Source organism: Fulmarus glacialis, unplaced genomic scaffold (genome assembly GCF_000690835.1).
Source record: "Fulmarus glacialis isolate BGI_N327 unplaced genomic scaffold, ASM69083v1 scaffold13485, whole genome shotgun sequence".
In the NCBI taxonomy this organism is placed as follows: domain Eukaryota; kingdom Metazoa; phylum Chordata; class Aves; order Procellariiformes; family Procellariidae; genus Fulmarus; species Fulmarus glacialis.
This window is the reverse complement of record NW_009212404.1, coordinates 15,116-29,993: the sequence shown is the minus strand read 5'-3', so window position 1 is coordinate 29,993 and position 14,878 is coordinate 15,116. Positions and strand designations below refer to the sequence as shown.

At 39.9% G+C, this 14,878-nt stretch overlaps 1 protein-coding gene across 1 annotated transcript in view; it reads right to left on the bottom strand.

Moving 5' to 3' along the window:
- Window positions 1-14,878, bottom strand: part of OGDHL (oxoglutarate dehydrogenase-like) — a gene marked incomplete at its 5' end in the record, with an annotated part of 31,631 nt that overhangs the window by 3,838 nt on the left and 12,915 nt on the right. Inside the window, 4 exons of the mRNA XM_009577878.1 lie at window positions 1,193-1,265; window positions 1,875-2,000; window positions 3,330-3,401; window positions 6,619-6,797. Coding sequence (XP_009576173.1) covers window positions 1,193-1,265; window positions 1,875-2,000; window positions 3,330-3,401; window positions 6,619-6,797 — 450 coding nt within the window. The remainder of the gene's footprint in view (window positions 1-1,192; window positions 1,266-1,874; window positions 2,001-3,329; window positions 3,402-6,618; window positions 6,798-14,878) is intronic.

Below are 14,878 nucleotides of genomic sequence, written 5' to 3'. Positions count from 1 at the left end.
TCTTTCACTCTGAATAATCGCTTTAATCACTCACTCACTACATTTCACTGCATTTCCTCATGTTACCTCTGCAGTTGCTACATATTTCTTGCTCTGATGGCATTCCAACAGCAGCTAGGGTGGTAGCCTACAGCTCTGAACTCACTGATCTCACTTTAGATCACTGGTGTGACACGGCAGCCCCAGAACTGAGTATTGTAAGAAGAAATGGGGCCCTCATTCTTCCAAAAGGGCACAGTGCAATTACAACCTATCCCTCACATTGCGGGGACACACACACACACAGACAGACACACACACACACACAGACAGACACACACACACACACAGACAGACACACACACACACACAGACAGACACACACACACACACAGACAGACACACACACACACACAGACAGACACACACACACACACAGACAGACACACACACACACACAGACAGACACACACACACACACAGACAGACACACACACACACACAGACAGACACACACACACACACAGACAGACACACACACACACACAGACAGACACACACACACACACAGACAGACACACACACACACACAGACAGACACACACACACACACAGACAGACACACACACACACACAGACAGACACACACACACACACAGACAGACACACACACACACACAGACAGACACACACACACACACAGACAGACACACACACACACACAGACAGACACACACACACACACAGACAGACACACACACACACACAGACAGACACACACACACACACAGACAGACACACACACACACACAGACAGACACACACACACACACACACAGACACACACACACACACAGACACACACACACACAGACACACACACACACACAGACACACACACACTACAAAGAACAATATGAAGAGAAAAAGAGCAGAGGGACCCAATAGCCTATTGAGGGGAACAGAGAGGGGAATGCACTTTCCACTGCCTTTAAGATTAATGGTTGGTTACCAGATAAGCCTGTTAAAATTAAGAATCCATACTTGAAAGCAGACTTTTCAGCAAAAGTCCATGCTAGATCTCACTACAACAGCTCCACAGAATTACACCAAAGGAAAAGGCAAACTCTCCAGAGCAGATTCTCTTCTTCACAGTCTGACATGCAACTTGTTATAGCTAATTATATGTCCATAATACTTTAAGGTGACTTACCAGACACCATTTCATCAAAACTGGATTTAGCTTCTGGATGCCTCAGCAGTGACTTGGGTGTCAAAATAATCAACTGTAAGACAGAAATTTTTCCAACACTCAGGAGCTGCTTTATCTACATTATTACATTGAAGATTTGTAACACTGTTCATACAAAAACCACAAACTGAATATGCTATAGATCAAATTAATATAAATAGCAAACAGTAAATTATTTTCTCCTGTTTTGAAAGTCTAGGAAGTTTCAAAATTATTCAAAAGATTTGGGTAGTCCACTCCCTTTAAAGGTTCTCAAAAACCATTGCTTATGCTTCTCTTTGAGAACAAAATCAAATCACAGGTTATGAACCAGTAAAACATCCAACAGTTGTATCTTAGGTTTTTGAAGTTCCAGCGATTAGACATGCAGGTTATAGTTATGCAACCTGTTAGCTACAGTGTCTTGACAAGCTCATCTGAAGGTCTGCGCAGCGAGAAGGAAGTAAAGCTGAAAATCAAGTTTTAGAATCGTCATTAAGTCAGAGCCGATTTTCATTCCATCAAATCAGTGACTTCAATTTGTGTTAAATTAAGGTTTTTCACCAACGATTCTTGGTCTTTTCATGTCATATGCAAACCAAGACCCCTCTTTATGTGAGGGCTAATATACCTAGAATAATCAAGTCCATTACAGTAACTTTACCGGTTTTCTAAATGGCAGCAAGATCTGTCTTCTGAGGACGTGAAAGTAATTGGCTGGCGTTGAACAATTCACCACAATCCAGTTGCATTCATACAGCTGGGAAACTTCAAACTGCTCACTGAACTCCTGAGAGAGACATTAAAGGCATTAGAAAAATGTCTAAAAGATCAGAAAAAGAGGCTTGAAATCCATCCTTCTATTTCTGACTCCCAGCAACTCCCTTCCTCAAAAACCTTAATTAGCAGATCTCTGCTGAGATTATATTATTAGCTAGGGAAGCACCCCTACAAATCATACTTTTCTGTTTCTACTTCTTCCTAAAAATGTATGCAAATAAAGGCAAAAAGCTTCCATTAATTTCAGCAAGCTGGGAAGTCCAGGAAGGAAGGGTGAGGAGGACTAGGACTTCAGTAGGTGGAAACACAAAATAGAACCCTTTTGAAAAAACCTTAAAAGTATAATTCATTTTTTGAGTTTATAGTTAACTCACTCTCTCCCATTTTTTGGTAGGTGTCCTGTCCTTTTATGCTATTTTAATACATAAATTTCATATGGTTTATATTGATGTATTTAATGAATATAGGGGTTTTTTATCCATATCTACGTACATATATATTAGGTAAGCATATATATAGGTATAGGTACAATAATCTCATTACAGATTGGTACAGCATCTAACACGATTTCCTGGTCCATGGTTTGAGCTCCTACCTTCTATGATAAAATTTATAACTTGCTTATTATGTGCAATTGACAGTGCTTAAATGTAGTCAGTCAAACAGGTCTTTATTCTGACAGTACACTGACAAAAATCACTTTTAGGTGAGGAGGGACATGGCTTTGGAACTATCATTGCCCCAAGGGCAACAAATTCAGGGCCAAAACTGAAACAACCATTTTATTTTGCTTTTTTTTTTAATTGGTGGGCTTTTCAATTAATGTATAGCAGTGTTACTTAGGAAATCTGCAGTGGGGAAGTGGATGCCCAGTATCCTGTAGAGCTATGTACTTCATCTGTAGAAATGAATGACCAACATATGAAGAACTTAGCTGAATCAAATTTAGAAGTTGCTTATTTTCATGCTCCCAGCAGTACAATTCAGTTCCACTGCAAAAAGCCAGGAGTAGTCTCAGTTGGCCTCCTTTAGAAATTAGCTGGAGACACCTATTTGCAGTACGCACAGCAATATAAACAAGCAGAATCACTGGCCCTGAGGAACAGCCATAAAAAGATCATGCTGGCAGAGATTAATTGTATATGACCTCAGCTTTGAAATGAAGCAGCACGTACTGCGTACTTCCATTACTTTTACTGGAATCAAGTTAATGTAACACCAACTCTTGAAGCTAAATCTTAACCCACTATACCTAGCTAAAAGGATGCTTCTTACAAAAAAAAAATCTCTGAAATGTGAAGAGCAAAAAAAGGACATGGCCTTTGACAAATCTACTTACTGGATAAGCATCAGAATCGTCATTGCTCATCTGCAGAAACCTCTCAGGCCTGGCTGATGAATGCTCTGGACCCTGGTAAAGGTATCGTTTAAAACAACATTAAAAAGCCAAATCAGCAGTTAGACATCAGTCGAGGTCACTCACTGCATAAGTACCTCCTGCCACCCTGGCAGCTCTGCACCAGGCTGCACACCTGCCCCCCAGCCAAAGGCATCAACCGCAGCAGCAGTCAGAGAGGAGAGGACACACCACAAGACTGGAATTCTTTGTCTTCCGTGAACTGTTTTCATAGGACAAGATTAGGTTTTAAACAGATTTCCAATGCTTTTACCACCTGCAAGTAATTTCTAGCCTCAGTATAGCTGTACAGTGAAGACCAGTGAAAGGGCAGTAGGTCCATGTGGGCACAAGAACGACCTTGCTAATGCAGGGCTAAAAGGAGCAGGAGGAATGTCAGGAGGAGAAACACCGCGTGCCTCAGTGATCTGCAGTGACTCGCGCTTTTTTGGGCCAAACCACACTTGCATGCTGAACAGGAGCAAGCGCAAAGTTAACTGCTGACTATCCTTGCTATATTAGCAACACAACAAGCAGACTCAGAATCTCTCTCCTACCATTGTTCACTGTTCAGTAGAGGACAAAATAGCCTAGATGAATGCTTCAGCTAAAGTGGATCAAAATACATGTACATGTTATCTGCCAAACTAACCTATGATTAATTTCTGCCTCCTCAGGAGGTATTTTACATTCTGTCAAAGTACTGAACACTCACATCCGCTGTCTCACTAGCAGTACCCAAGGTAATTTCTTTTAATGCACAAACATTGTTAGAAATTGTTAGAAAAAGCATTTTACACTAGCAAAACATGCATGCTGGTCACAGACAGTATCAGGAATAAGGAGTGTAACAGAATCTACGATCTTCCCTCTCGTGTCCTTGTTCATAAAGGATGAGAGAAAGCTGTGAGGAGTACGAGAATGCAGTGTGCTTTTTTATTTATTGCTAATGCTGGCAGCCTTTGCTTGTTCAAGTGACAGTTACTGTTAGGAAAGACTTTCATTTTGGAGACAGTTGCAAGGTATTTTAACCTGAAGACACAAACTATTACACCTCTCAAATCTCTCCATGGTTCCTAAGCTAGAGATGTTCGTAAAGAGCCTTTTTCTTTATATGGCCATCTCTCATCATAACTTCCTCTGTTGAAACCTTAACGTATGATCTCCAAAATCACTCATTATTTTGACAGCTAGCAGTCCACCTTGATTCAACACATCATCCTCCCTGTTTCCAAGCGCAGGATTCACCCTACTCCATGGACTAAGGGAATTCAAAGGAAAAAACACTCCACTGGCAAAAAAGGAGTAACACAAACAGCCAGGAACTGTGCCCTGCATAGTTACTCTTTTGAAGTCTGTCTCCACTTTTGAGGTGCCAAATAACCTGGTCATAAACAGGTAAGGGCTTGAGAATAAAAAGCAAAGCCGTGCAAAACTGTGGTGCACAGTAACAGTCCAATATTGTAATACTTCTGCTGTATACATCTATTGCTGTAAATCAAATCCTAGACTAAGTACAACCTATACACGTACAAACATAGTGCTTCACAAACTCACAAACAGAGATGTTACCAGCAAACAATTATGGGAGAGACACGCAAGGCTTCCCTAACACACACACACACGCTGCCCCAGCAACAACCTCAATCCAGAGCCTCAGTGCTCACATCCATCTTTGACTCCTCTGCTGACACCGCCAGTCAGATTGCCAGCAACTGCTGCGTGGGATGGGGCAGGGTTTATTTCTACTGTGACCACCTACCCAGCGAGACCTATACTGAATCCGTTAGCTACTTTCAGATGAGTCCCCAAGGAGCCATTAGGCAGCAGAGTCTTTCAATCACAGCCAACTTGCCTGTGAATGCATGACCTAGAGGTGAAGGGATCCATATCCCATTACGAATCCTTCCCCAAATCATTCTGTCCCCGACGCTGTAGTTATAGAGAGAATAACACTCCGGTAGTGGAAAGCTCCTCTGGGAAGATAACAGATTTGAACAGCCTGGTAGGATTCTTAAAGATTCTGGAAACACCTGACACTAGTAGCAAAATAAGCATGTTTCAGAAGATCTGGGCAAATCTTAGCTGCCAAGTGGCTAAGAGAAAAGAAAGATTAACCATATTGTAAGTAGCAGAGAATCAGCTCCCTTCAGCTGAGTGCTTCCCTGCAGAGGACCACATCTCCTGCTGAGGGCACATTGAGGCTGTCCCTCAGGATTCATTTAAAAAGAATTAATTTATCAAAACTCTTGTGACCAACATCAGACCCTTTATTCTCTATGCAAAATGGTATAGAAAGCCATTCATAAGATATGAATGCACCCCAGTATATCAGGATTATAATTGAACGGAAATAAACTGAATTGTTTGTGAGAATGGAAATGACGCGGTTTGTAGTGAAAGGGTCTAGAGCATTTATACAGATGGAGATTGCCACTGTGGCACATACGATGCTTTTCTTAATAGAAAACTAGAAACACACATGCATCAATTCATGAATCTTAATGCATTTGAAAAGGAGAAAATTAACCTAGCCTGACATGATGTTCATGTAACCTTTAAAATAATTTAAAAGATTTGAAGAACAATTCTACTGCTGATATGAACTTCATATAACATTATATACAGAGCTTGCCCATACCCTTTCCCTCTAAGACACTGTCTAGTTCCTCCTACAAGCCACCAAAGAAAAGAGAGTCAACAGATAGTGGAAACATTTTCCTTTTCAGAAAGAGGGAAATTTCTTATTATATCAAAGTTACCCAATGTCAATGATTTTTGAAGACGTTTTAAAGTTGTTTCATATCACTTCATTGCAAGTGAATTTAGTGAAGAGTTTACGCAGACGTACTTCATGCAAAATAAAACCAAGAAAGTACTGCTAGACACTAATGATTTCTTTCTTACCGTACGCTAAGGGAAAGAAGGCAGTGTCTTAGGTAAAGACAAAAAAAGAGACAAAAAAAATTAAAAATGGGGAAAACGTGGTACTTAGAAGGACACAAAGCTAAGAGCTCAGAAATATTTCTCAGTTTTCTTTGGTTCTCACCGATCAATCTATCCACATTCTTTTCTGTAGCACTGAAGCAGTCCAACATGCTAAACAGTGCCTTCCTCCCCCCGCCTTTGTATCACCTTCGGATCCCCAAGACACCTTTGGCTTTTACAGCTGCAGCGGAAGGCGTGGTAAGCCAGCATTTCCCTCCCGCACACGCCAGCCAGCGGCCCTCACCATTCCTTCCATTCCATGTGGCAAGAGCAGGACGATCCCGTTGTGACGAACCCACTTGGCCTGGCCGGAGCTGATGAACTGGTCTATTATACACTGCGCCGTGTTGTGGAAGTCGCCAAACTGGGCCTCCCAGCACACCAGGGCATTGGGACTCGCCATAGCAAAGCCAAGTTCAAAACCTGAGAACCAGACAAGTAGGAGAAATGGAAAAGAAACAGACTTGCTAAGAATTCTGTTCATTTCACACTAAAAAAAACCTAAAACAAAACCAAAATGAGAGCATGAACTGGATTTTTGTAGCCCTGTTATAAATCATGCAGTTTTCAGTAGTACCATTTCCATCAGAAAGATTAGCAAATAATGTTTTTCCAATACTGACTATAATCCTTCAAACTTTTCCTCAAATGTTTAAATATCATAGGAGTTTTTAAATGAACTAAAACCCCTCCCTTAGGCTCAGACTTCCGTGTGCTGTTTTCCTGAGAGCTCACTGAGGTAGGTACTATCTTTTCCTGTAAAAATCCACTTACAGCCCAGTACTAGTTCAAGAAGCTACTTGTTAATTTTATTATTTTATTAATTCTATTGCACAGCCCTGCACAACACTGTCTACGGCCTCTGCTGTGTAGCTTTAAAAAAAAAAAATGCAGAGTTTTGTGTCACGTCAGAACATGAAAACCTAGCTATGTGCAATGTACCTGTCTCAGTTTAATGACCACGCTTAAATTTAAGGTATTTTTCTATACCATGTTCCCTAGTGAACACCTAAATGTATCTAATAATATAAAAATATATATTTGATCTCTGCTCATATTTTCCTTTGAGACTTCGATATAGCTGAGGCTGGAGTGCTGAGCTAACACCTGTACTCATATTCTACACCTATAGTTTGGAATGATTAAAAGCAAAAAAGTTAAAGCTCTCAGTAAAAAAACAGTGCTACATAGCACTGCTATGGATGTAGAGGTTCTGACTGAGGGAAAACTGATTCAATACACGTAGAGAATAAATATTGGATGGATAAATATGTTTTAAGTTGAAGTTTTTAAGTTCTGCACAGAATATAAAGATCTGTTTTCAAATACAGAACTGCAACATCGGAAGACTCTATTGAAGGTTACCCCAGCGGAGCAACTAGCTTTGCTGTTGTAAAATTTTATTTTAAAAGCTACGATAATGAGTTGTAACTATTTCCTGAGTGATTGCAAGACTGTAAAAAACCTCAGAATGAGCTAACACACTGATATGGATTTCTTATGTCTTTACAGCTTCTTTATTTTAAGATCTGCATATGTAACCTAAGTTGCAGAAGGAGTCCCATCCCACTACCATTGATCTACACTGAACTCAGCTTCACGTTTTTGCTATGTACGAGTCACTGTAATTTCCACTTTTGCCTGGTTCTCTTACAGTGACATGGTAGCCGCTCAAATGCTTTTCTACCATACAGGCTTGATAGCAAAACCAGCTTAGGCCAAAACGAACATAGCTTCTGGTAACAAAATATCTGTACTGCTTAATTTGTCCCACTGGCTCCCAGCCTCCTCCCACCCCCAAACAGTCACAAGAGAAGTATACATTTAATTAAGACAGAAATCCGCCTAAGACTGGCATTTGGAATGCAGAGAGAAATCCCTTCATATCTGAGAGGACGGTACACCTATCCAGATACTATGCATTAATTTGGGTTTCTTCTCCTTTTTTAACTTACAGACATTCTCAGGAGCACAGGACAAAAATATTAATCTGTAAAACCTCATGTTGTGGATAATATTTCCTAGATCCAAAGATGGCTATGAGCCCAAATACAATCACAAGTCAGGAACCTAATAAGCCTCCTAAATATTGTATATTAGTAAAATCCAATACTGCTTTGTGACCACCAGTATTTAGCAAACTACGGTAAACTGCTGCGAAGCCATGATAAAACCCAAAGTCATTGGAACTACAGTTTCTGACTCTGATCAAACCCACTCTACAACTCTTCTGATTAGAAAAGTTTCAGGAACTTCAGAAAACTCAGGCTTCCTGGAAGAGACGAGCTTAGCATCTTGACATTCTCCACACACAGAAGGCTACTGCTACAGGGTCACCAGCAAATGACAGCTGACATCTGTCATATACTTATCATTTGTGATTTATACCCTGGTGAAGGGAGGCTGCAGTCCCTCTAGGAGAGCCGCTATGGAATTCAGTGGATAAAAGAATTACTTCAAAGAGAACTATAATACAAAAAAACTATATAAGCAATAACAGAAAAATACCTAAAATACCTTTAAGATGGTCTTGCATTCCAGGCATTAAAAAAATTTAATATATTATGAGATAGAAGAGAACAACATATGGCACATAGAGCGTAAGAGTTACTTTAATGTTATCAGTGCAAGGTGATTGACGTAGCTATGGAGGAAGATTTCGGGATCAAGTCAAACCTATTCAACCCTTCTTTGTCCTTTTTTGGTTTTGTTCAACTTTTACTTTATGTTTGCCATAAGGGAGATACTCAGAGCTCTAAGCTAAGACTGAGGTCTTCATGTGTTGGATGCCACAAACATACACAAGTACTTCCTTCCCTGAAAGTTTTACCATCAAACTGGGGGAAAAAAAAAAAAAGGAAAAAAAGAAAAAAAAGAAATAAAAAAAGAAATTAAAAAAAAAAAAAAAATGAAGGACAAGCATTTCCACCTTATAAAATTGAGAACTAATGAACATGAGGTTACAGAAAGTTTAAAGTAACTTATCCGCTTCCACAAGGAAAACCCTGAACAAAACTATTGAGATTAGTCATGTATCAAAGAAGTCCCACTGTAAGATGAACTACAAGAACATCCTTCCAACACTTGACATGAAGTTTTGACATAGGTCATCTATGCATGAAACTGAAATTGCTTTAGCTTAACGCGATGACTACAACTAAATAGGAACTACAGGATTTCTTTCTTCTGCTCCAGGAACAGGCTCTTCAGTCAATGTCAGTATACAAACTTTCCTGGAAGGTTAGTAGAGGGACAACCGCAGGACAAATTAACTGCATGAGAGAAAAAGCAACAACAGCTTCAAGTGAAATTGTTTATTCACAAACAGTTTTACATATTGTTTTTACAGTATGTCTTCATTGTCTATTCCTTGGTAATTCCAACACAGCTTTTTGTTTACCATCTCCATGGCAAGAAATCTTTGAGTCACTTGGCTTCTGGACTGCTGAACTCTGAACAGTCCATCCGTGACTCCAGCAGATGCTCAGGTTCACACCAAAAGGCAACTAGTAAGTTGGAGGCCAAAAGGTGACTGATAAGTCAGACAGACGGCCTTTCATCTGTGAGTCACCATGACAGTGCATTACCAAAGAGGATGGCTTTTGCTGACCATTCCTTTGCCTGACTGCCTGAACAGCCTTTCTTTCAGAACATATTTTAAACCTCTGTCCTCCTTATTTGTGCGATCCTATTGTTTTTAACACAATGAAACAGTGGAAAAATTTACACAACTCCTTCAATGCGTGTTCCCAAGGGTATCTGAAAAATAGATTTCCCTAGATAGGCTTGAATCCCATTCTAATTTTACACAAGCATTAAGAGACCATTTCTACTGATTGGGTGACATGGTTGAGAAAATATGCAATATGTTCAAGACTTATTTGCGCATATGCTGCTCTCTGTAAGAACGGGGTAATCTAGCTTTTAGAGAAGAACAAACTGAGGTCTTGACCGCTTGGAGTTATCAATAATCACACAGTGCTTTTCAAAGAGTATGGAGCTCTATGCATACTTAGAACTTGGTCAGAGCACACACATAATTCTGTTTCATATACCAAAATCACCCCTAAAATTCACATGGAAAAAAGAGTGTCATTTTTCATTTCCTATCTTGTTGCCCACTTTGTGCTAATAATCTTTACAAGGTGACAATGTCCCAGGAAAAGCTGCATTGAAAGGTGTGATCCTAACACAGATACCTTTTGCAAGCTTTCTGACAGCCATAAAAATATCTGGAAAAATATATCCAAATGTAATCTATACATTCTGATTAATATTTTGAAATTAATTCTGCCAAGACTACTATTTCATGGAACATGTGTCTGTGGTATACCCATCTTTGGTATACCAGAACTCATTTTCCACCGGGCAAATGACAATGAGAGCTCCTAACATTAAAGCTATTCCAACAGGGACGACATCAATTGCTAGGGAGTCTGTCAAGAATTACGACTCCTACCTGCATGTGGAGAAAATCATTTAAAGAGCAAGATCTGAACTGCTAAATTAAAAAAAAAGAAAAAAAAAGTTATTGGTGGAAAGACATCTAGACAGATGCAAGGTGAACAACCCAGGAGAGGGTGAGGTGCTTCTCCTGAAAGGGATTTGTTAGGGCACCAGATGAGTCAAGGTCAGGGAAGGTGACCGAAGTTAGAAAGACTCCACAGTTCTAGAGATGAGACATGAACTGCAGGGGAGCAGGTTCCTACCCAGGCCCCTCACGAGGGCTCAACCTCAGACCAGAGTAACAGGTTAAAAAAACTGCAGCAGAGACCTTGCAAACTTTTATTCTTTGTGTCTGCAGAGACAAGAACTGAACATTTCTTCAGAATGCTGTGCAAACTTTGCAAGTTTAAAGGATTAACTCTTACACAGCTAGAAGCACAGAGAACAGGTTTTAAGCTGTGAGGAAATCCAGTGCCAAGACAACCAGGCTGCAAGACGTAGCCTTCAAAGAATGACAGGTAAAGAATCTGCACACTCAAAGGGTGGCGGAGAGCCACCAGCCAGCTCCCGAACACCAGGCAGCCGCTCAGGGCTCAGAGCACACCAGGGCACAGGGAACCAGGACCCAGCACAGCAGTTTGGTAAACTTCCAAACTGAGGGGAGAGAGGAAAGGAACATACACAGCACTTGACTAAGGTTGCAAAACTAATGTTTTAATTGCTGAAGTTCTTTAAGGTCCCTAGATGACAGGCATAGCAGAAATGCTTGTTTCTATTAAGTACAGTTCCTGCTGGGCTCCCTTACTGTTCTTTCGTCACTCTGGCAGAGAAAGACGTGTTGTCAAAATGGCAGCTTACACAGCATATTATGCTGTGTTTTTCCCCACAGCACTTTTCGTGATTGTCATAAGAACTGTAGTTTTTCAATTAATGTAAGTAAGGCTATAGCTTAATTCAATATGATTTCAAAGTGACCTAAGGCATGAATGTTAATTAATGGTTATAGAGGGCTTATCAGTGCAGGGATTTAATGTCAGAATGAGGAACGTTACAAAGACAGATTTTTGCTACGTTTCACAGAAAATCTAAGCACAGGGACTAACGGAGGGACAAGCATCCTTTCACAAACCCAAACACAGCCCAGGACAAAGTGAAGTTAATACCCATCTGGTGACTGACTCTATTAAACAGAAAGACTGATGCCTTTTTAGAGCTCTGTGCAGATGCCATTGAGAACCTGGTCCTTGGTTACTACAGTCTGTCCTATTTCCTAATACAATTTCTGACAGGTAATTGTATTTGCTACTGTAACCTTAATAATATGTTGTTCTGAATGATACTACATATTTCTGTTCTGTAATACTACATATTTCATCCTAGGATTGTATTGCAAAAAAAAGTTTAAATCAATACCTGTCCTCTTTCCTTCATCTTTTGCTTTAAACATGAACTTCCCCCTTGAAAAGGCCGAACTCCAAGTCTCATCATTTGGGAATTTGCTGAACTACGTACCAGTTCCAAGTCTTATCTTGCCTGGATGTTCCCTGGAAGTTCCCAGTATGGGATGCTACAGCCCAAGAACTCTCAAAGAAAGTATTGAACCTGACAGAGAGAATCACTCCTCCTGGATGGGGAATCAACACTACACAAGTCATTCTGAGGGCAGTAAAGAAAGACAGAAGATCCTTTCAAGTATTTAAAAAATGCTGAAGAGGTAGCATGGAGTGCCTGTAAGTTACTTTTGCTTTTCTCCTCTATCTCGGTCAGCAAATAAACTCAGACAAACTTCTTTGCTTAAATGACTTCACACAGCCATCACTTATACTCCCAGACATTCAGTTTCAGTAAAAGGGAAAATTTATAGCTAGATGAGTGGATTCACAACTAAATTGTAACAATCTGGATATAGCTAAAAATAGCAGACATGGCATGTCAAACAAAATTGTAAGTTATTGTTAAACACTCTGATTCAATGCCTCAGTACACACACTCCACAGCTTCCTGTATACAAAACATAAGCAATTGTTTGAACTAACAAGACTGCCTTTGTTTTCTTTCTAAGTGAAATCAGTCTTGTCAGAGTATCATTTTAATGGAGCAGTTACACCCCAGGTGTTCCTAACCAGCTCAACAACAACTTGGTGTAAAACTCACAGCTCTGAACAGATGCCAGCTCTTGGCTTATGTACCTGCCAAGGAAATAATCTGTAGTTTTATCATGCTGGGCTGTTCAATCCATTTTTACTTAGCTCTAATTCACAGAAACGAAGGGAATTCCCAAAATGCTTCTGAGGTGCTGCATGTTAACACAGTCATAAATTAAATTCTTAACACCTTTTTTTTTTCCCTTTATATCCTCTCACAATCCTCCCACCCCCCACCAAATACTTTAGGGCACTAATCCCAAACTGCTCCTTGTAACAGGCTTATATAGCACAAATAGCAGTTAGAGAAAATAAAGCGTTGAGGGTTTTTGCTACTCCTGAAGAATCAACTCCTTGAACTGCAAACGTTCACTTATTCTTCTACGTACTAAAAAGGAGACCCAGTGATGTTACCAGCCAAACAGGTAACAACTCTAATAGCTCCTCGTTGACTGAGAGGCTTAACTAGACGAGACATGTTCACACACTGCTGCTTATCCCAACACTGTGTCTCTATGAATATAAAACACAAGAGTAAACAAGTTGGAGAAGTTTGGTAAGTAAAAGCTAGCAAGGGAGAGAAAATTTAATTATAAAATCACTTCAACATAGAAACATGCATTTTTAGTTTAAAAAAAAAAAAATCATCACTCATCAACTATTTCTACCAATTTAATCTCCTTTACTGTTAGAAAATATCTCAGACATGAGGGATTTAAAGTTCTTAACAATTAAAAATATCAATATTGTTAGTTTTGAAGAACTTGTCATCACATCTGCTGAAGCAGAATTGCACAGAAATGGTACTCTTGTTTTCAGTGTATGATCAAACCCCTATTTTGCCCTATTGCTTGTATTCAATGAAAGTTATTAAATCAACTTTCACATTTCTGCTGCTCTGGAAGGGGGGAAGAGCAATAGTGAGCAGGATGAGATCAAGAAAGAGACAGAAAGAGAGCACACTTGGTTAATTTTTTAAAGAACAGAATTGTGGCAATAAGAATTGCCCTTCACACTAGGGTTCCTAGACCTATTGAGGTGTGATTTTTGGAACAAAATCAGATTTCAACCATATCCAGACATTTGTCACTTTCACATTTGGATACATTATTTGAATATAAAAAAAAAACCCAAACCCAGAAACCTATGACCCACTTACCCATAAAATTTGCAGTAAAACTGTAAACAGGCTCAAGTTAAGAAACCCCAGACCAAACTGTGAGAAACAATAGGAAATTGGAAACAAACAAACAAAAAATCTTTCTCTGAAATTAAATTCTTGCTTTTTATCTATGCCAATTATTTTTCTTACGTTTATACACATCTTCTTTTGCACTCTCCTATTTAGAGTTTACATTTTCATGTTACTATATTAGCTTATAGAGATACAAACTTCTGTTCACACCAATTCTGCCACAGAGCTAACAAAAATACCTAAAAAATCTCAGCTCTTCAGCCCATGCTCCAACCATACAGTTTTATACCATTTTAATTTTAATATTATCAGCAATAGGCAATATGTAGCGTATGTTGTGCTGATTTTGGCTGTGCTAGAGTTAATTTTCTTCACAGTAGCTGGCATGGGGCTGTGTTTTGGATTTGTGCTGAAAACAGTGTTGATAACACAGGGATGTTTTAGTTACTGCTGAGCAGTGCTTACACACAGTCAAGGCCTCTTCTGCTCCTCACCCCACCCCACCAGCGAGGAAGCTGGGGGTGCACAAGGAGTTGGGAGGGGACACGGCCGGGACAGCTGACCCCAACTGACCAAAGGGGTATCCCATACCGTGTGATGTCATGCTCAGCACACAAAGCTGGGGGAAGAAGAAGGAAGTGGGTGATGCTCAGAGTGATGGCGTTTGTCTTCCCAAGTAACCATTACGCGTGATGGAGCCCTGCTTTCCTGGAGATGGC